This window comes from Pleurodeles waltl, chromosome 4_2, assembly GCF_031143425.1.
Source record: "Pleurodeles waltl isolate 20211129_DDA chromosome 4_2, aPleWal1.hap1.20221129, whole genome shotgun sequence".
Lineage (NCBI taxonomy): Eukaryota > Metazoa > Chordata > Amphibia > Caudata > Salamandridae > Pleurodeles > Pleurodeles waltl.
In genome coordinates, this window is record NC_090443.1 from 386,537,595 (window position 1) to 386,557,703 (window position 20,109).

General features: G+C 46.1%; 1 protein-coding gene across 4 annotated transcripts in view; it reads right to left on the bottom strand.

Annotated features, from left to right (window-relative positions):
- DNM2 (dynamin 2) overlaps positions 1 to 20,109 on the bottom strand; it is a 658,491-nt gene that overhangs the window by 168,923 nt on the left and 469,459 nt on the right. For all 4 annotated transcript variants that reach the window (XM_069231533.1, XM_069231530.1, XM_069231531.1 and 1 more), the window contains exons 16-17: positions 19,215 to 19,326; positions 18,313 to 18,477 (exon numbers count right to left, since the gene is read on the bottom strand). In XM_069231533.1, coding sequence (XP_069087634.1) covers positions 18,313 to 18,477; positions 19,215 to 19,326 — 277 coding nt within the window. The remainder of the gene's footprint in view (positions 1 to 18,312; positions 18,478 to 19,214; positions 19,327 to 20,109) is intronic.

The following is a 20,109-nucleotide window of genomic DNA, read 5'->3' on the forward strand; positions in this document are numbered from 1 at the left end:
AGCTGCTATATGAGCGTGTGGAGATGAGAGCCAGACAATTTGATGAGAAATAACAACTTGAGACTTAAATCATTAGAATTCAGATACTCAAGAACTAGAAAAGGCACAGGAGTAATCTAACCTTTGAGGTGGGCCAAAGTTTACGATGGGTTCTAACCTTAAGGCAGACCGCATTGCACTGCAAGCCTAGAATGCACCAGTATAGCTTCACATACGAGCCAGGAGAAACTGGGGGAATGGCCCTATGGCATAGAAACAGGGACTGTGGTATAACATTGGAATACAACGACTACCTGCCGCCTCTTGCATCAGATTATCCTTAACAAACTGAGTAGATTCCTCAATCGGTGACACTGAAAGCCTAGCAGTGTGTTGCCAGTATGAGAAATACTTTTTCTTTTTAAAACTAAGCATTGACTGGACATTTGTTTATTGCATGCTATTAATGCAAGACTGAATTCTGACTATGTAACCACAAATCACCGTGAGTAAGCCTTGGATCGTTCTGCTTAGCTACACTGAGAGTCAAGAGCTAAAGGACTGCACATGGCATTCAGTTTGGGTCCAACAATGGGCCAAGATATGAGGATATCAGTGGGAAAAGACCTCAACTGACAATTGCTGCCCGAAAGGCACTGGGTACCCAGCACCCCCATAAGAATTTCCACAGCAGTGGACTGTCGTAAGAGGACAGATGTGGAGACGAGAAAGATCAGAACAGTTCCAAAATGAACAAGTTACTTACCTCCAGCAACTCTCTTTTTGGTCGATACATTCCCTAACCAAAGATTCCTCACCTTTAATACATCCCCAAATGCCAGACTGGATTCAGAGAATTTCACCAGCAGCGCGATTGTGTAGGAAGCTGGCCTGGTGTGTGGTGAGCACCCATGCTGTTATCACCTTATACCAGGTCCGGGTATCCCCTATTAGTGAAGTGTAGGCAGTACCTAGGAAGCCAGGGTTCTATAGAGGTAGCTGTGGATGAGCAGCCAAGACTTATCTACGAGACAGGCAAAGCTTATGCAATACCACTATAGTCACACAGCACTTATACAAATGAAAGGACCACACAGTGTTACAAAAATAAACGTACTTTACAATAGTAACATAAATACTAGAATACTGAATAGGCAACCCCCAACTGGAGGTAAAGAAACATACTATTGTATACACATTAGCAATCAGTACATAGCACAGAAAGCCATAGACATTGGTAAAAGCAATAGCAAATAGGGAGGGCATTAGGGGAGGGCGAAACCATATATTAGAAAAAGTCCAGTTATTGGTGAGTGTCCGGTGGTGGCAGGAGCCACTTCCCACCCTTCTGTGGATGCAGGACCAGGTCGACAGTGGACGAAGGTCAGCGGTGCAGCACAGGAACTGAAGAGAAGCCCCGGAAGTGATGCTCATTATGTCCAGCGTCAGCGGTAGTGATGCGGTCGGTTAGTGGTGCTAGAAACCACCAACAAGCCTTGGCAAATGCAAGAGATGGAGAAAAGGTTTGCAAGGCTGAAGAGGACCAGCAAAGTCCAGGGGACTCGACTCATGGAGGGGAGTCCAGGGTGATCATCAACACCTGGAAGAGTCACAAGGAGAGGAGGCAGCTCCCACAGGCAACCCACTGGCAGCAGAAACAGGAGTCGCAGTATGAGTCATTAAGCACACCTGAAGAGGAGTCACTGGAGCAGCAGACAGAAGACTGCGCTTTGCAGGAAGGAGTGCTGGGGGCCGGGGCTACACGAAGCCTGGAGATCCCTAGGAGGTGGAACAAACAAGCCTTGGTAGCTGCAAGAGTTGCGGTGCACTGGGGTACTGTACTTCAAGGAGAAGCAAAAGCGTGCCGTCTCCCAGGCTGGATAGCTGGTAGAGAGGGCCAAGGGGACCACTCCAGACCACCACCTGTGATGCAGGACCCACATAGTTCTGGAGGAGAGAGGATCCACTCAGCCATTCGTAGTTGCAGTTGGTGCCTGATGATGCAGAGGAGGGACTCCTTCACGCCAAGGGAGATTCCTTCTTTTTGTGCAGGCTGAAGACTCGTCACCATCAGAGGATGCACAGGTGGGGAAGCGTTGCAGCTGCTGGAAGGAGCCGGAGAAACAATGTTGCAGAGCGGAGTCGTCGCTGAAGCTGCAGACTGTCAGTTCCTGGAGGGTCCACTTACAGTCCCAGTGGCCAAAATATGAAGTAAACAATGCAGAGGAGTCCTGTTGGAATCTTGCATGTCCAATCTGAGGACCCACCCAAGAGGGAGACCCTAAATAGACCAGGAAGGGAGACTGGTCACCTAGCAGGGTGATCACCTACTTGGACGGGGCTGTGTTGTCACCTACCTGATCTGGCCACTTAGATGCTTCCAGGGGCCTCTGCCCACCTTAGATTCAAGATGGCAGAATCAAGTGGCCACCTGGAGGAGCTCTAGGCACCACCCTAGGGTGGTGATGGACAGGGGAGTGGTCAGTCCCCGTTCCTTTGTATTGTTTCGCTCCAGAGCAGGTACCGGGGTCCCTGGACTGGTACAAACTGTTTTATGCAAGAAGGGCACCAAAAGCTACCTCTCTCAAGCCATGTAACACCTATTTCCAAGGGAGAGGTGTTATCTCCCTCTACCACAGGAAATCCTTTGTTCTTCCTTCCTCTGCCGGAGTTGGTCAAGCAGCAGGAGGGCAGAAACCTGTCTGAGGGGTGGCAGAAGCACTGGCTGCCCAGAAAACACTAGAAGCCTGGTAGGAGCAATGCTGGGGGTTCTCTAAGGAGCCCCTAAAGTGCATGGAATCATACAACCAATACTAGCAACATTATTGGGGTATGATTCCGACATGTTTGATGCCAAACATGCCCAGGTTCGGAGTAACCATTATGTAGCTGGACATAGATAGTGACCTGTGTCCAGTATACAGGTAAAATGGGTTCCCTGCACTTACAAAAGCCAGTGTAATGGAGCTGGAGTTCGTAGGGGCTCCTCTGCCCATGCAGGGGTGCCCTCACACACAGGTCCCTACACTCCACCCTCTGGGCTAGAAGGGCCTTCCATAGGGGTAACTTACAATGACCTGGTGCAGTGACCTGTAGTGAAAGGGTGCATGCACCCTTTCAAGCAGGCTAAAATAGCTTGCATGCAGACACATTTTGCATGGGCTCCCATGTGTGGCATAATACATGCTGCAGCCCCATGGGGAACCAGTGGTGCCCCAGTGCCCTGGGTACCCAAGTACCATATACTAAGGACTTATATGGGGGCACCAGTACACAAATTGTGGGGTGTGCAAAGTCATAAGCAATCACATTTAGAGGGAGAGAGCACAATCACTGGGGTCCTGGCTAGCAGGATCCCAGTCAAAACATACTGACAGAAGGCAAAAAGTGGGGGTAACCATGCCAAAAAGAGGGTACTTTCCTACAGCTTGTGTGCCACTGGTAGCACTCTGCGAATATGTGTTGGCTTCATACCGCTCTAGAAAGGACAGAGGAGCCACATATATGCACAATCTCGGCATGCTGTCAGTTTTTTTACTCTCTCCCTTTTGGCACCGTCATACAGCAGAGTGTAGAACAACTGTTGGTGACAGTGTGCCAAACTCTAAATTGGGACCTCTTTAGATGCTATAGAGGACACTCCACAGAACGGGGGGTGGGGGGCGAAGAGGGGAGGTTGGGTGGGAATGAGGAATCTGTGGTTAGATGGAGTATCCACTGCAAAGAGTTCTTCTGATGGATATTTCTAACCACAGAATCTTCATCTTTACAATACAGAGCAAAACAGTACCTCCCAAAGGTGGAGAGTAAGAGGAGTGGTCTCAGACCAAAAAGCCCTGCAGAACGAAAGAGCTAAGTGACCTTCTCAACAGACTTGGCTGTCAAGGCAAAACTGTTTCGAGAACATATGCACTGGCACTCACGTCACTGCCTTGCATGTGTCAAAGACAAGCATCTCTCGTACCAATGCTGTTGTGCTGACCTCAGCCCTGGGAAATGTGCTACCAGGCCCTAGGGGGCTGCCTTATGTCTAGTGAGTGTAGATCTTTAGAGGACTAATCAGGATCCCCTTTAGCAATAACCTGCTCTTCTTTGCACCCAAGAAGCAGATGAAGAGTTGATAGTCTACCCGATCTTTCGTCCAATTGATGTAGAAACTCAATGCCCAATTTGAATTAAGATGATGGAGCCTCTCTTTCTCTTTCGAAGGATGAGGTGTAGCAATGAATGCAGGTAAGGTGATAGATTTACTGTGACTGGCTTCACAGCCTTAGGAAGGAAAGCCACCCAGGTCCCCAACACCAACTTGTCCGAGAAGAAGGCAGTGTAGGGTTGTTGAACTTACAGTTCAACCACTTGGTATGCTGGCCTGGTGGCAAAAAGGAAGACTGTTTTCAGTGCAAAGAGCCTTAAGCAGCAGCTGTACATAGGCTCAAGGAATGTACATAAGCCAAGTCAAGACCAGATTAAGTTACCCCTGGCGCATTACAAATAGTTCTGGAGTAAACAAACCTACTAAACATTTAAAGAAACATGCAAACAACGGGTGACTAAAACAAGAATGGTCAGCCAGGTACACACAGAAAGAGCAAAAGGGCTGCCGCCATTTTCTCCACACCACTGGACGCTCTGATCTCATACTTCCATTGCGCGGGACGCGTCAGGGTCGTGCCAGGGCTAAGGGCAGGCCCACCCCCTTTGGCTCCTTCTACTACCATCATTGACTCTGGATTAGTCACCCTTAAGTGACAGGCATAGCGGTTACTTTTGGCTTACAAGTAATTGATCATTGACTCCTGAAAGGGTAATACCATGTAAGCTACCTAATAACTTATGAGTCTTACATCCTTGCCCTTTGTAAATCACCAGGAGCACCGGAACTATAAAACACTCCTCATGTGGATGTAGTTTTGGAGCAACCAGCTAAGTTGTGTGACTGAGGGTTGGCACTATGGTGAAACTGAAGGCGATAGACAGCCATCTAGGAACAGGGGGCACCAAGAAGAAGATCCTGAGACATTCGGCAGAGAACTGCACACTAGCTGAAATTGATGGGTTAATTGAAGAAGTCCAAAGGTTGCTTGTCCAAACAAAGAAACAATCAGATGAGACATCCAAAGGACTGGTACTGACCAGGAAGGCAAACAAACACGTTCATAAGGGTATTAGACCGTTCCTTAAACAATTTAACAGGGAAAGATTTCTATGCCCTACCAATAAATGTGGTGCAATTAGCGCTCAGCCTTCCTCTATACCAAAGACGATACCTATTGAAGAATCAGAATTACTTCAAAATAAGCCCACTGAGGATCAAGAATCAACTACAATTTCATCTATATCCAACATACACTGTTCAAATAGATATGCGTTATTGGGTACCCCGGTGATTGAAGCCACTGGCCCAGGTATTTCAGACTTATCCAATGATCCATCTAATGAAGGCAGCAATATCTTAAGTGAACAACTGCATTCCCTTAAGGGTGAAGTAGCAAACCTCCAAGAGTGCATGGGGCAATTGGGTAAATATCTACACATCAAATCGGAAAAGCTAAATGTATTGGTAGGGACAATTAACAATACCTTAGAAGAACTTTAAAAAAAAGATCAGGCCTAGGAGGTGTACAGTAGCCTGCCGCCCCAAGACAGCCCCGAATGTGATTTTCACCAATCGTACTAACAAAGCTAGTCAGGCCACAGTAGAAATGCCCTCCCTTCGCTCTACGTACCGTAAGGATAGACTGCATCAAGACCAGTGTATAACACCAGAGCCTGAGTCGCATTTAAATACCTTGAAGACACAGAGAGCAGAACTTGTAATTAGCGTGGTCACTAAAAATAGAGGAAAATGCCCAAATGTTATGCCTGGGAAGTTATAGGATATCTTTATGGTTAATGCACCTAAATGAACAAGGGGCAGAAGGGAAACGCAAGATATGGTTATTCATAAATCAATACACTGGATAAGGCACATGAAAGGCTGTAGGTTGGTTGTTAGAGAAGACATTGTTTCTTATCGCCTCAGTAGTAACAACGATTGTGACACAGTAAGATTGAGGTTAAGGTCAAAACATCTAGTGGAAGGCATAATATCCCTTGACCAAAGACCCCGACCGGTTATACCTTCCCAAATAAGCCTCAAATTACACGACCCAAATGAGAGTGAACCACAAACTAATGTTATAAATTGTGAGCTCCCACCTTCCCATGGGACAAATTTCCCCCAAATGAGCGAGGAAGCTGACCTGAATGAGATAGATTGACTAAGTGGAAATGGGAGGGAAATACTGCCCCACAAGATGAGTATAGACAAGCATTGGGATTACACACAAAAGGGATACCTTTGATAGGGCTAGCCGATACTGCTGAGAGCAACATCTGGAAGTCTCAATGGGGTGGGTGAGATGAGAGGGTGCGGGCATCAACTATGGAAGTGCCGGCTATAAATGATTTAGTGTAAAGACAAGAGAGGGTGACGCTACCTGGGGACCATATCAGACTATTGTCTTGGAACATAGCCAAATTAAAAGCTAAGCTCTCAAACCCAGAGTGGGATGCTTCATAGAGTAGCATCACACATAGTACTCTTGCAGGAGACGTGGGCAACTGAAGTAGTGCACAGATCTGGGTTTATAACATAGTGTAGAAGCCACCCCCTCATCCTTGGTGAGGGCTTCTGGTGGTTTACTGGTATGGCTTCAGTTGGACGTATTCCCTATGAGAGCAGAGATCTACTAGGCCTTGAGATCAGAAGTTCCACCCACTGTGTAACAAAAATTATAGCCATTAAGAATACATATCCAAGATCTATATCGCCTACTAGCTTTGACCCCCTGGTGGATCAGCTATTAAATCTGCTCCATGGGAACTCACTAAAAATAATAGCAGGGGATTGTAACGCCACAATAACAATGGAGATGGAAAGGGAAAGAACGGAGATTCACTCAACTGCCATAGCGGTAAGGTCTAATTACCTGAAGGATAAAGAGAAAAAGACAACATACGTAGCCCTACAAATGGCCCACCTGATTTCTGTTCACAGCCTGAGAGTTGTAAATGGCAACACGAAATCTGACATCTCCCAATGCCCAACCTTCTAAAGGGGTTCAATAACAAGTAATATATATATGATAAATGTAAAGACCAGCTCTTATGGCTTTCTTTAATAGACATGGAAATTGTGTTAAAAAAGGATAGTGACCGTCATGGAATCAACCCCCTTTGAGAACCAAAATCTGAATCCAGTAATTAAGGATGACATGCTCCAGACCTCAAATAATTTGAGGAACAAAGTGGCCAGCGATAATTAACGATAGCATGGCCTTAACACACACTTATAACCTCTTTGAGGAAATATTAACCAAGGCAATTAGTGAAGGAGCGACAAGAAGGTATTTCTCCAATCTCCATACCCACTTGATGGAACAGATAAGCAGGTTTTTCTGAAAGAAGTAAAAAGAGAAGATAGCAAGGGAAAACATCTGTCTGCCTGGTACACCAGAGAATGCAGATTTGCCAAAGGCAGTTTACTGAATGCTCTCAAGGAGGGAGGTGAGGTGCAAATAAGAAATACCAGGAAGAACTATGAAGCTGTCTTGCTAAAGGCAAAGAAAGGCTGGGCAATGGATAAGTGGGGGGAATTAGCAGACCCTCAATACCGATGATACCCACATGGAATTAACTGCCCCGCCTGAGAAATGGGTAGCCCATTTTGAGAGTCTATATGCAGTGAAGGAGAAGGGAATAAGGGAAACCACTGTGATCCACGAAAAAGACTAGAACGGAAGTAATGATGACATAGCTCTATGTGGAGGGTATAGAAAAAGGGTTAGCGTGCTTTACTTTAGCTGCTATGAAGTAGGTCAAAAGAGCAAAGGCACCTGGGCTAAATGGTATCCCTGGTGATCTTTATATTTCCCAGCCTGAAGTCTGGGCTCCGTATATTGACACCTTGAGCAATGCCATAGTGAAGGGAAAGGGTATCCCACCATCTTGGCAAGAAGCGGTTTTAATCCCCAAATATAAAAAGGGGCATAGATGAACAATCTCAACAAAGGTCCATAAGCCTCATAGAGACAAGCCAGAAAATATTCTGTAGGCAGGTGCTGATGAGGCTCCAGTCCTGGCTTAACGATAGCTCAATCCTTGAAGATGTCCAGGTGGGCTTCAGGGCAAGTGTTACCACATCAGACCAGGTCTTTCGCTTCATGATATTATGCTGGAAATATATTACTTTGAAGCAGGATCATCTTCACATAGCTTTTTTTAGATCTCCGACCGGCTTTTGATTTGGCCCCGAGGGACAAAATTTGGGAGGTTTTAGAATCATACGGGACACCCAAGGACCTTGTGTGGCTCTTGAGAACATTACACAAAGATACGTATGGCAGGGTCAGATGGACCTGGGGAGGGGACCTTACAGCTAAGATCCCCATTAATGGAGGAGTTAGACACGGATATGTCCTTGCGCCCACATTGTTCAGTCTCTATATAAATGGAGCAGTGAAGTGGTTATTAAAATGTGGGCATGATGCACCTTAACCAGCGGGATCACCTGTCCTATTACTTATGTTTGCAGATGACACCCTCCTCATTTCAAGAACTCCAATGGGCCTTCAGCGAGAGATGGACTCCTTCCCTGACTTTTGTATAGAAAGATGCCTAGAGCTCAATCCTACAAAATCAAAGTTGATGGTTATAAACCCATATCGATTCTTTAGAGGTGATATAAAAATAGGTGGGGTTAGATTGGAACAAGTAAAAAACTCCGATTATTTAGGGGTAAGGCTCTCTAAAACAATGAAATGGGGGCCCCATTTGGAGAGGAGACAGACCATACTCTACTGCAGATCAATGGTTATAGCCAGAAGATATAAGGCACTAGAAGCCGCAGCTACGACCACTTCCATTTATGGGGTGGAAATTTGGGGATACTCGAACAGAAATGTATTACAGCAAATGGAGAACAAGTTTATTAGGGCCCTTTTCAACCTTCTCCAAAGTGCACCCCTTCTTCCTTTGAGGTATGAATTACGCCTCAATAGTATCCAACAGATAATTTCTTTGAAACCTTTTATGTGTTGGATCACGGTATGGTTGTTAGGGGAACTTTCCCCATATAGGGATTCTCTTGCAGAACTAGTAGCTTTAGATCCCCAAACATGAATGCCCTGGCTAAAATATGTAAAAAATAAAAATAAAAATAACAAAAATCTAAGCGAACTAGTCAATATGGGCAAACTGTGGGACGACACTGGCTCAATTAGAAGAGGCAACAGCCAGAAACTAAAAAACGAATAGCATGTAAGCTTAAGGTCTTGGAGTCATCAGAAGGAAGGGAGTACATCTGCTTAGTTTCTATCGCACAAATGTACACCACACTTTGAACCCTACCTTAAAAGAATACTGCCTCCCCAGGCGAAGTGGCTTTACGTCTTGTTCACAAGTGGGGTGTTGCCACTGAGATCTTATATGTTCATATGGCACAAGGCCATAACTGTCTGCCCAATGTTCCTATTGATCTTACAAAAGTGAGACTGAAGTACACTTCTTTTGTTCATTATATGAGCAATCGAGCAAAAAATGGATATTACCTCTATGTAGAGCAATGGGTGCGAGACATTGGGAGATTATGAGGGTTATGAAAACTAAAACACGAGAAATTATTACATGTGCGGTCTCTAGGTTTTTACAGTGGGTATGGAAACTTACTACTTCAACGGCTCCCCACACATGTGAACCTTGAAGGGCTTAAGAGTACAGTCATCTAGGTCATTCTTTAAATTGTGAAATTTACTGATGCATTTATAATGCATGCAACTGTATGAATATTTTCACTTCATAGTATTTTATAATCAATCATTTTCATTAGCTTAACAGTATAGTAGGGAGAGAATTCCTACCTTTGCAATGTATAGAGGGCTCTAGAACTAGAAGGTATTATGAGTTATCTAGATCACTGCTTTTAAACTGTGAAGTTTATTGATGTATTTTAAAATGTAGGAAATTTTATGAACATATTCATTTTATAGCTTTTATGTTTTATTGCTTTTATGGATCAGGATCTTTGGCACCAGGCTATAAATCTGTACCATTGTACATGGGCTTTGTTGAAGAACGTTTGGCAGCAAGGATAGCACCTCAGTCTCTATGCATGCAGGTGTAAAGTATAGATCTTGTTGCAGGACTCTGCCCTGATACTGAGAGGAGGTTCTCCTGAAGCAGAGGCATGATTGAAGGGCAAATACTCAGCTCAGAAGCTCAGGGTACCGCACTCCTCTGGCCCAATCAGGGATAATTAAGGTGACTTGGGCCCAGTGTTTCCTTATCTTCTTCAGAACCCAAGGCAGAAGAGTTATCAGCGAGAAGGCATTCAGGAGCCCCTAGTTCCATTACAGCCAACACGCATCTCCAAAAGTATGTCTTGGAGGAAATTCCAGCACAGAAAATGTCATGTTTCCAATGGTGGCGATTACGTCTCGCCAGGGCTTCCCCTACTGATTGAAGATGTTCTGCACCACTTCTGCACTACAACACTGTTCACGATCTACCAGATGACTGCTTAGCTTTCTGGCTCTGGTATTCACAAACCCTGCCAAGTGGTTGGTGACTAGGGAAAAATCTATGTTCCACCCACCTCCAGAGGCATAGAGCCTCCTGTCATAGGGCCCAGACCCAACTATGGTCTCCTAATTGGAGTACCACAGGGCAATAATGCGAACCTGCACCAGCCAATATGAGAGCCAAGCAGATTGCCTAAAGCTCTAGCAGGGTTAATCTGGTAGTCAGCTCTCCAATGGACACTAGAGGAGTCTGAACTCCACCTCCCCTAGATGACCCTCCTTCCCGAACCCAGCAACGACATCCAGTACAAATGTGAGCTCTAGGTGGTAAAGGAGGAGAGCAGCCTGCTGAGGCTCAGATCAGCATCATACAGCCAGCTCTGCAGATCCTAAGTTGTATCCCTTGAGACACGAATGGAGTCAGAAAGGCATCTCTGGTGCGGAGCCTACTGGGATTTGAGGTTCCATTGCAGGGCATATGGTTGTAGGAAGTTGGCTCTGTGTATACTATTTCAAAGTGAGAGATAGTGTGCACAGACTCTAAGGGTTCCCCTTAGAGGTTGATAGTGACAAAATTAGATAATACTAATGCTCTATTTTGTGGTAGTGTGGTCAAGCAGTAGGCTTATCAGAGGGTAGTGTTAAGCATTTGTTTTACACCCACAAGCAATAAATGGGGAAGACACACTAAGACTTAACACCAGGCCAATAGGTTTTATATAGAAAAATATATTTTCCCAATTTATTTTTAGAACCACAAGATTCAAAGTTGAGGTATATACATAAAATGCAAGGTACTTCATACAGGTAAGCATAGAACTTTGTTTTAAACCAGTAGTACACTCAGTTTTGGTTAAAATGGCTATAAGCTATTTTAAAAGTGGACACAATGCAAAAATCAACAGTTCCTGGGGAGGTAAGTTTGGTTAGGTTTCTCAGGTAAGTAAAGCACTTACACAGTCAGTCTCCTGGGCAAGGGCAGCCCACTGTTGGGGGTTCAAGGCAACCCCAAAGCCACAGCACACAGGGCTGGTCAGGTGCAGAGATCAAAGGAGGGCCCAAAACACAGAGGCACCTATGGAGAACAGGAGTGCTTCGGTTCCAGTCTGCTAGCAGGTAAGTACCTGAGTCCTCGGGGAGCAGACCAGGGGGTGGGGGTGGAGGGAGCTTGGGGGGGTTCTGTAAAGCACTAGGGGGGCGGGGAACGACACACACAAACACACAAAATACACCCTCAGCGGCACAGGGGCGGCAGGGTGCAAAGTAGGCGTCGGGTTTGCTATTGAAAGCAATGGAGGGACCCTCCAGGGGTCACTCTGCCAATGCAGGCAGGGCACGGAGGGGCTTCTCAGGCCAGCCACCGACTGGGCTAGGATGAGGGCCGCCTGCTGGTCACTCCTGCACTGGTAATTGGTTCCTCTCAGTCCTGAGGGCTGCTGGTGCAGTGCTTGGTCCAGGCATCGGGTTCCTTTGTTACCGGGCAGTCGTGGTTGAGGGGAGCCTCTGGATCCTCTCTGCAGGCGTCGCTGAAGGGGTGCAGGGGGGGTCGACTCAGGGTGTCCCCGTTGATGGAGTCGCCTGGGAGTCCTCTCTGCACTGTTTGCACCAGACGCCCCTGGCTCGAGTTCAGGAAAACAGAGTGTGAAGACTCACGCTTCTGGCGGGAAGTGAGAGTCTCTTTAAAGTTGCTTCTTTGTTGCAATTTTGTTGCTGTTTCTGGACAGAGCCTCTGTCCTCGGGAGGATCTTGGTCCTTTAGGTGCAGGTCAGTCCTCTGAGTCCTCAGAGGTCGCTGGTCCCGCTGGATGCGTCGCTGTGCAGGTTCTTTGAGTCTGGAGACATGCCAGTAGGGCTGGGGCCCAAGTCAGTTGTCGTCTCCGTTGTCTCTGCAGGCTTTCAGGTCAGCAGTCCTTGTAGATTGCAGGAATCTGATTTCCTGGGTTCAGTGTCACCCCTAAATACTGAATTTAGTGGTGTGTTTAGGCCTGCGGTTAGGAGCCAATGGCTACTGCCCTGGAGGGTGGCTACACTATCTTTGTGCCTCCTCCCTGAAGGGAGGGGGACATATCCCTATTCCTATTGGGGGAATCCCCCAAATCAAGATAGAGGATTTCTAAAGGCAGGGGTCACCTCAGCTCAGGGCACCTTAAGGGCTTTCCGGACTGGTAGGTGGTGACTCCTTGTTTTCCTCATTATCTCCTCCAGACTTGCCGCCAAAAGTGGGGGCTGTGTCCGGAGGGGCAGGCATCTCCACTAGCTGGGATGCCCTGGGCCGACGTAACAACAGGCAGGAGCCTTTGAGGCTCACTGCCAGGTGTAACAGTTCCTGCAGGGGGAGGTGAGAGGCACCTCCACCCAGTGCAGGCTTTGTTCCTGGCCACAGAGTGACAAAGGCACTCAACCCCATGTGGCCAGAAACTCGTCTGGTTGTGGCAGCCTAGCAGGAACTGGTCAGCCTATCACTAGGAGTCAGACTGACATGCAGGAGGCATCGCTAAGATGCCCTTTGTGTGCATTTTGCAATAAATCCCACACTGGCATCAGTGTGAATTTATTGTGCTGAGAAGTTTAATACCAAACTTCCCAGATTTCAGTGTAGCCATTATGGAACTGTGGAGTTTATATTTGACAGACTCCCAGACCATATACTCTTTATGGCTATCCTGCACTTACAATGTTTAAGGTTTGGCTTAGACACTGTTGGGGCATAGTGCTCATGCAACTATGCCCTCACAGGTGGTATAGTGCACCCTGCCTTAGGGCTGTAAGGCCTGCTAGAGGGGTAACTTACCTATGCCACAGGCAGTGGGTTGAGGGCATGGCACTCTGAGGGGACTGCTATGTCGACTTAGTCATTTTCTCCCCATCAGAATACACAAGCTGTGAGGCAGTGTGCATGTGCTGAGTGAGGGGTCTCCAGGGTGCCATAATACATGCTGCAGCCCTTAGAGACCTTCCCTGGCCACAGGGCCCATGGTATCAGGGGTACCAGTTACAAGGGACTTATCTGTGTGCCAGGGCTGTGCCAATTGTGGGAACAAAGGTACAGTTTAGGGAAAGAACACTGGTGATGGGGCCTGGTTAGCAGGGTCCCAGCACACTTTCAATCATAACTGGCATCAACAAAAGGCAAAATGTTAGGGGGGTAACCATGCCAGGGGAGGCATTTCCCTACAATGGTGTGTCTGAGGAGGACGCAGGATTCTAAGAAGTCTCAGAGCCATCCTCACTAAGTTCCATGGCTTATCCAAAACAGAGGTCATAACCTAAATGTCCCGAACTTGCTGAGGTGGAGGAGAGGCCTTGATTGCCAATGTACAAAGACCCTGCGTGGATCTCAGGTGGGACTTCCAATCGTTTTCTGGTGAAGCACAACAATGCCAAGATGATGGCCGTAATCCAGAGGTTGTTCATGGCTGACTAAAGATGAGCAGCGGACACCACCATCACTTTCATGAAAAGCCAAGCACCCAAAGTAATGCCAAAGGGGAGCATGGCAAACTGAAAATGTCCCTGGCCCACTCTGAATCACAGGATACCTCTCTGTGACTGCTGGAAGGGTATTTGAGCATTCTGCACCGTCCACAGATCCCACCGAGTCTCCTAACTCCAGAAGAGATAGGATCTGAGCCAGTGTAAGCATTTAGAATTTGTCATTTTGCAAAAGGAAATTAAACCAGCAAAGGCCATGAGGCCCTCGTCCTTTTTCGGACGAAAAGGTATTGTGAATGGTATCCCTCATCTTTCTCAGAGTGAGGAACGTATTCAATGGCACACTTGGACAATAAAGATTTCCCTCTTTCATAGGATGATCAAGTATTCCTTCGAAATTAATTCTAGGGTAGTAGAAAAATAGGACAAAAAGTAATTGAACAGTAGAATGTAGCCCCTATGAATGATTTGCAAAACCCATTTGTCTGTCATACTGCGTTGCCAGCTGTGACATCAATGTTGTATCCTGCCTCCCACTGGCCTTATATGAGCCGCTGATGACAAACTAAAATGGCTTGGGAGCTGCAGCAGCACCAGAAGAAGAACTGGAGGGCTGTTGACACTGATGCACTACAATGTATACTAGTGCCCCAAAAGGAACTGACTGCCTGCTGTACCACTGGATTTAAAAGCAGACGTTACCTGCAGGCTAGCGCCAGGAATAGCCTCTGAATTTCCTCAACTGATGAGGAAATTGTTTCAATGGTGTCAGTAACCCCAAAGAGTGAGCAGTGGATTGGCTATCTTTGAACCTCTTCAGCCCAGTGCCTGCCTTTTTTTCCATCGAATGTGGACCTATTGAATGGCATACCCATTAGGGCATTTGCGCACTGCCTTGTAATTCGACCAACCTCATCTACGCTTGCCACCAGAGAATGACACTGTGCCAACAGCCCTGCCAAGGCAATCAGAAGTATTCAGGCAACCCCATATTATGTACTTAGCTGCACCATGTGAGTCTGAGCCAGAGAAGCTCTGAGGTCCTTTGGGAGAGTCGTCAAGATCTTGCTGGCCATGTACCACAGGGCATGGATGTGTACATATACAGTAAACAAGTTACATTTATGGACTTGAAGGCCAGCCTCGCAAAAAAAAAAAAACATTTTATCAAAGCGTCAATCCTTTTGGATTCCCTGTCTGGAGTAGTTTTCTGAAATGAATTAGGATTGACACTGCCAGTCGAGACCTGCATAATTAAGCACTCAACTGTACGTGCTTAGTTAGAAAGTTCAGATTAACGGGCACCACTGTATGTTGCTGCGTTATTGACTGACAGAGGTTAGCAAGAACAAGGCAAGATCTAGGCATCAGTAAGGGCATCATTTTAGCAGCAAGGACACAGGCAACATTGGCCCTGGTTTAAGAATGTCTGTTAGAATATTTGTTTTCATCTTAAAGGAGCACAGCCACAGACTCAGGACCTCAGCTGGCCTCAAGACCACTGCCACAAACAAAGCACTTGCTTCTGTTGATGGCCCATATGGCAAGTTGAGCTCCTTCTCAGGAGAAATGTCTAGCCCAATGGTATTTTCAAAATTAAAAGTATAGTGCATCATCAGTATGGGGAAGGGAGATCTGGGAGAGTAAACCATCAGCCTTCTCCTCATCATCATCATCATCACTGTCCTGGGCAACCCGAAGTGTGTCATGTACAGGGTCAGAGTCCAAGCCATAGAAGAGAATTGAGCTTCTGTTGGTAGATGCGTTGTGGCAGAGGCACTGGGTTAGAGTCAGGCTCTATAACCAGATGTGCTTTTGGGATGTCTTAGCACAACACGAGTTGAGCTGGGGCAAATGTTGGTTTGGGATCCCACACAAGTGTCCGCAGTGGGTCTTCCATCGGTGCTAGCGGGATGAGGTTTGGTGCAAGTGGAACCAGTCAAGGCCAGGTGGAAGTTTGTACTTGAATCCTAAGTAATAGGCCCCAAAGGGATAGACTGAATCGTCAGAGTACACACCGGTGGTAATCAGACAGTGGGCCCTTGTGGCTTCATGGAGCCTAGAGGGGCATCAATGAGAGTCTGAATCACACAAAGGATATGTAGCATGGCCTCCTTGAAGGTCACCATCTCATGTGAGGTTGATAATTGTCCGGGGAACACGTGGGACATTGGGATCAGCTGAGGAATTACTACTGAAACCAGGAATGTAGAAGGAGTGCAGTGTTTTTCTCGACACCTTCATGCTTTCTCTTCCGAGCTAGAGGGATGGGGTTGAATCTCCTTCATCTCTTATGTTTACGCATGTACTTCGACTTTATCAAAGACTGAGCAGAAAGTGGATTCTTCAGGAGGCTGTGCTCGCACTGGAGCAAGAACTAGACCTGTGCTTCAAACGTGACCTCTTGGTGCTGGCAATATAGTTTTGCCTGCTGGTCCCAGATCACCCTCAGGTGCATGAGGGCACACCCGTCACACAATTTAGAATAGTGAATGAAGCCCAGGCATCACAGACACACCTTGTGCAGGTCTGTGACCAACATCATCTTCCTGCACTCTCAGCACAGTTAGGTTTGTAGATTTCGGAGAGAACATAGTTGCCTAGCACACTATCCGATAGTTTTGAAAGTCGTAGTAAGAAAAGCAAGAGCTGAGAGTGGAGCTCTGGATCTGCGTTAGGATGGAAAGAACAGAACAAACATCAGCCAGCGGGAGTGGCACTTGTATGCAGCTCTACACTGTCTCTTCTGGGGTAGTACACAGTCCAAACAGGGCTGCACAACACCAAATGCCGGTACGCAGGAGCACTGATGTTGAAACACTCAGAATCCAGCCAGGGTTATTTTAGAGGTGAGGAATCTGCAGTTCAAAGTATCCATCAGAATCCATTCGAACCAGCTCCTAACAGCACAGCTAACATAGGATGCCCAGAGAAATCCTACACAAAAGATAAGGTGCTACTTGTTATACTTTGCATGCTGTATAAGGCTGGCAACCTGTCTTGGTGCATTGTAACTTTAAAGCAATACATTGGTGTAACTGTGGGCAGACACTTCAAGTGCAAGAGTAGGTAAACTGCATTACCCACATTGCCCATATCCCTGCACCGCAGGATTACCTCAGGTAGACACTAATGTAAATGAGTGGTTCTGCTGGGACTTCTTGTAGTGCCACCAGCAGATTTAACATTCTAGCACAGCTTGACCGCTAAACGTGGCTGTCTATCTAGAAGCACATCTATCAGTTACTGATATCTGAGAACTCTGGAACTGCCAGAGGGTCGTCAGAGTACAAGGTGAAACAACGTCATCAAAACTACCTCCTAACTGGCTCAAAGATCTTTACCACCATATCAGTGCTCCATTTTCCAAACCCCAAAAGATGAACAGTACAGCCACACCTCTTTTTCCGTATTACTCTTTTCCATGACATCCAACCATGCATTAACGCAAAGTATTTTTGCTGCTGATATTTTTAAAAAGCCCACATTCTCTGACTTGGAGCCTTTGTCAGAGCTTTGAACTAATCACTTGGATAAAATCGAGACTTGTGAATTTTTAGATGCGTTGTAAAAAAAATGCTTTTAATTTTCAGGTCAATATACTGACCAGCACTGGGACTTGACTGTCCTGATGGGGCAGCATTAACTCTCGAGATCAATATCTTAAAAGACAGAGTAGTCCAGACGTGTCCCGTAGCTGGTATGACCTATCCCTTGGCTCTCTGGTTGTTCGAAAGAAATGCAATACACCCATAAGACCTATCCCTCATTTTCTAATTTCTAGTTTCTTTTGTAGGTGAAGCAGTACTAACCAATCGTCACTTTTCAACTTACCTTTGGATGTGTTTGTGCTAGAAGCTCTTTTGTAGCCAACTGTTTATAACTATTTTTGTTCCCCTTTTCTATTTCATGCCCCCAAGACCAGGAGGATTCTCATTGTCTTGGCTACAATCAATGTTTAACTGCTGTTAATAAAATCATTTTTTCATAATAATTTTCTTAGATTTCCATAATGTATCTTTAAATGATCAGTGAAAGTGTCACACTGCATACCGTTGTGTACCCACTTGGGAAGCTGCAGGCTCAAGATCAATCACAGTACTGAGATGAACAACAGTGTGGCTAACTGACATAAAATCACTTTAACATTGAGCAAGTAGGCCACAGGAAGTTCATTAAGGCACTAGATAGGCTTCTCTGTGGCACTACTCCTAGTCTAGGATAATCACACAAACAGGGTACACGAACATTTGCATGTCGTCGATGCAGACACACAAGCAAGGAATCCTACTGCTGTTTTAGAGTTACAGTGACACAGCTAAATTATTCAGAGCGCCACTCACATTGTTGATCATGAGGTGCATGATGGTCTTTGGCATGAGGTCGCGGATAGACTTATTGATGATAGACACGTAGGAGTCGACCAGATTTCGAATGGTCTCCACCTGCCGCTCAAGCTGGGGGTCCATGGAAAATGTATTCTCGGGCACCTCATCTTCATTCTCCGTCTGTCAAAGAGTCAGAAAAACAGGGTAAGGCACTATGGATGACCAGGATCACTGCACACTCATCTCTAACTTCAAAAGCCTGTGAGCCTACTAAACAGCATGGAAAGAATACCTAAATGAAGAGAAATAGGCTGCAGCGGAACTATAATACCATGTGTGGCTAAACAACACTGTATGAAGAATATTAGTGTGTGTGAGTGAGTGTGACAGGGGGGAGGGCACAAAATATCATATAGGATTCATACAATGCTTACCTATGAGACTGCACGAGCTCGGACTAAAAGACATGGGATAAAGTCACCAAGGAGATAGTGTACACCTACTACACATTTTCACCTGTACCACTTTTCCCCGAACTAGCATGCAGCGCTAGACCAGTAAAAAAAGCCCTTCCAACAATGCCCACCCAGAACAGTCAAAGTCCTACCACTCTAACAGCAGATTTGTCAACCCTACATTGTGGTGTTGCAATACTGGCATCCACTGGATAGTACCTCCAGCACCTGGTCTCCCCAAGAGCTGCAGGCTGTAGTGTAAGCAAGGGCTGGACAGCTGCTCTAGAAGTGCCAGTTTTCCCACTGCTGGGTCCACCATAGAATATCATACCATAGACTCATCACCAGTAGATACCTTTCCCTACAATGAGATGCTGCCAGACCTCAGCTGCCAGAGGTTCTTGCCAGAATCTCTCTAAACCACACTGACGTTTTGAAAAGACAATGAAAGTTGCGGCATACTTGATCTTTCTCTGGGTACACGCCAGCTCGCAGGAAGGAGGCTTTCCAGCTGTCCACGTCTTCTTGGGAGTCACATGCCAACTCTATCTGACGAAGATCCTTGTACACATTCCTGGTTGAGGAAAACCAAAGTTTCAAACTGCAGCAAATGTTTCTGAGCTTCATATTTAACAATCTCTGCATCTAACTGAATTCTCCCCATCCACCAAGCAGAACAAAGCCAAATAAAGTGTGTGGTCATGCCAACAAATGCATAATGAAGCACAACAAACGCTGCTCTTTCAAACCATATAAAGGATGTTATGGCAGATGCTAGGAGAGTTACTCAATGGACTAATTAGGCTAAATGACAGCCAGGTCCATTTCATATTACACCTTTGAACAGGAAGGCTAGCTTGTTTGCTGTCTATTTTATATTGAGTGCTATCTTCCTGCATGTAGGAGTACACTGCACAAACAATGTCCTCTCCAACTAACTCCTTTGATGTTTGCCTAAAACGTCTTATAGTACATGTATCAATAGCAATAATCTATATTGGCTTGGGGATGGAGGGTCCATGCTTCTGGTGAGGTGGTTCTAGATTCACAAGCCATCCCAGCTCCACACCAAAAGGACATATTGCCATGCTTTATACAGACAAATGTTAGATTTCTGTCTGAAGGTATTCTTTTCATAATCTGATGCCAAGAGTACTCACCACCCCTAGTAAAGAACTTGACAGAACAGCAAACTTGGAAAACTGGACACAAGAGATTTCTTGAGGAGTGTATGTAAGAAAAAGTCGAACTTGACATTACAGAACGAGTGGTGAGTGGAGAAACTGGAGGTTTGCAAACATAAATTGCCACCACCAATGGCCAACACTGCTTCCAGTTCTTGACAGAGCTGTGCCTT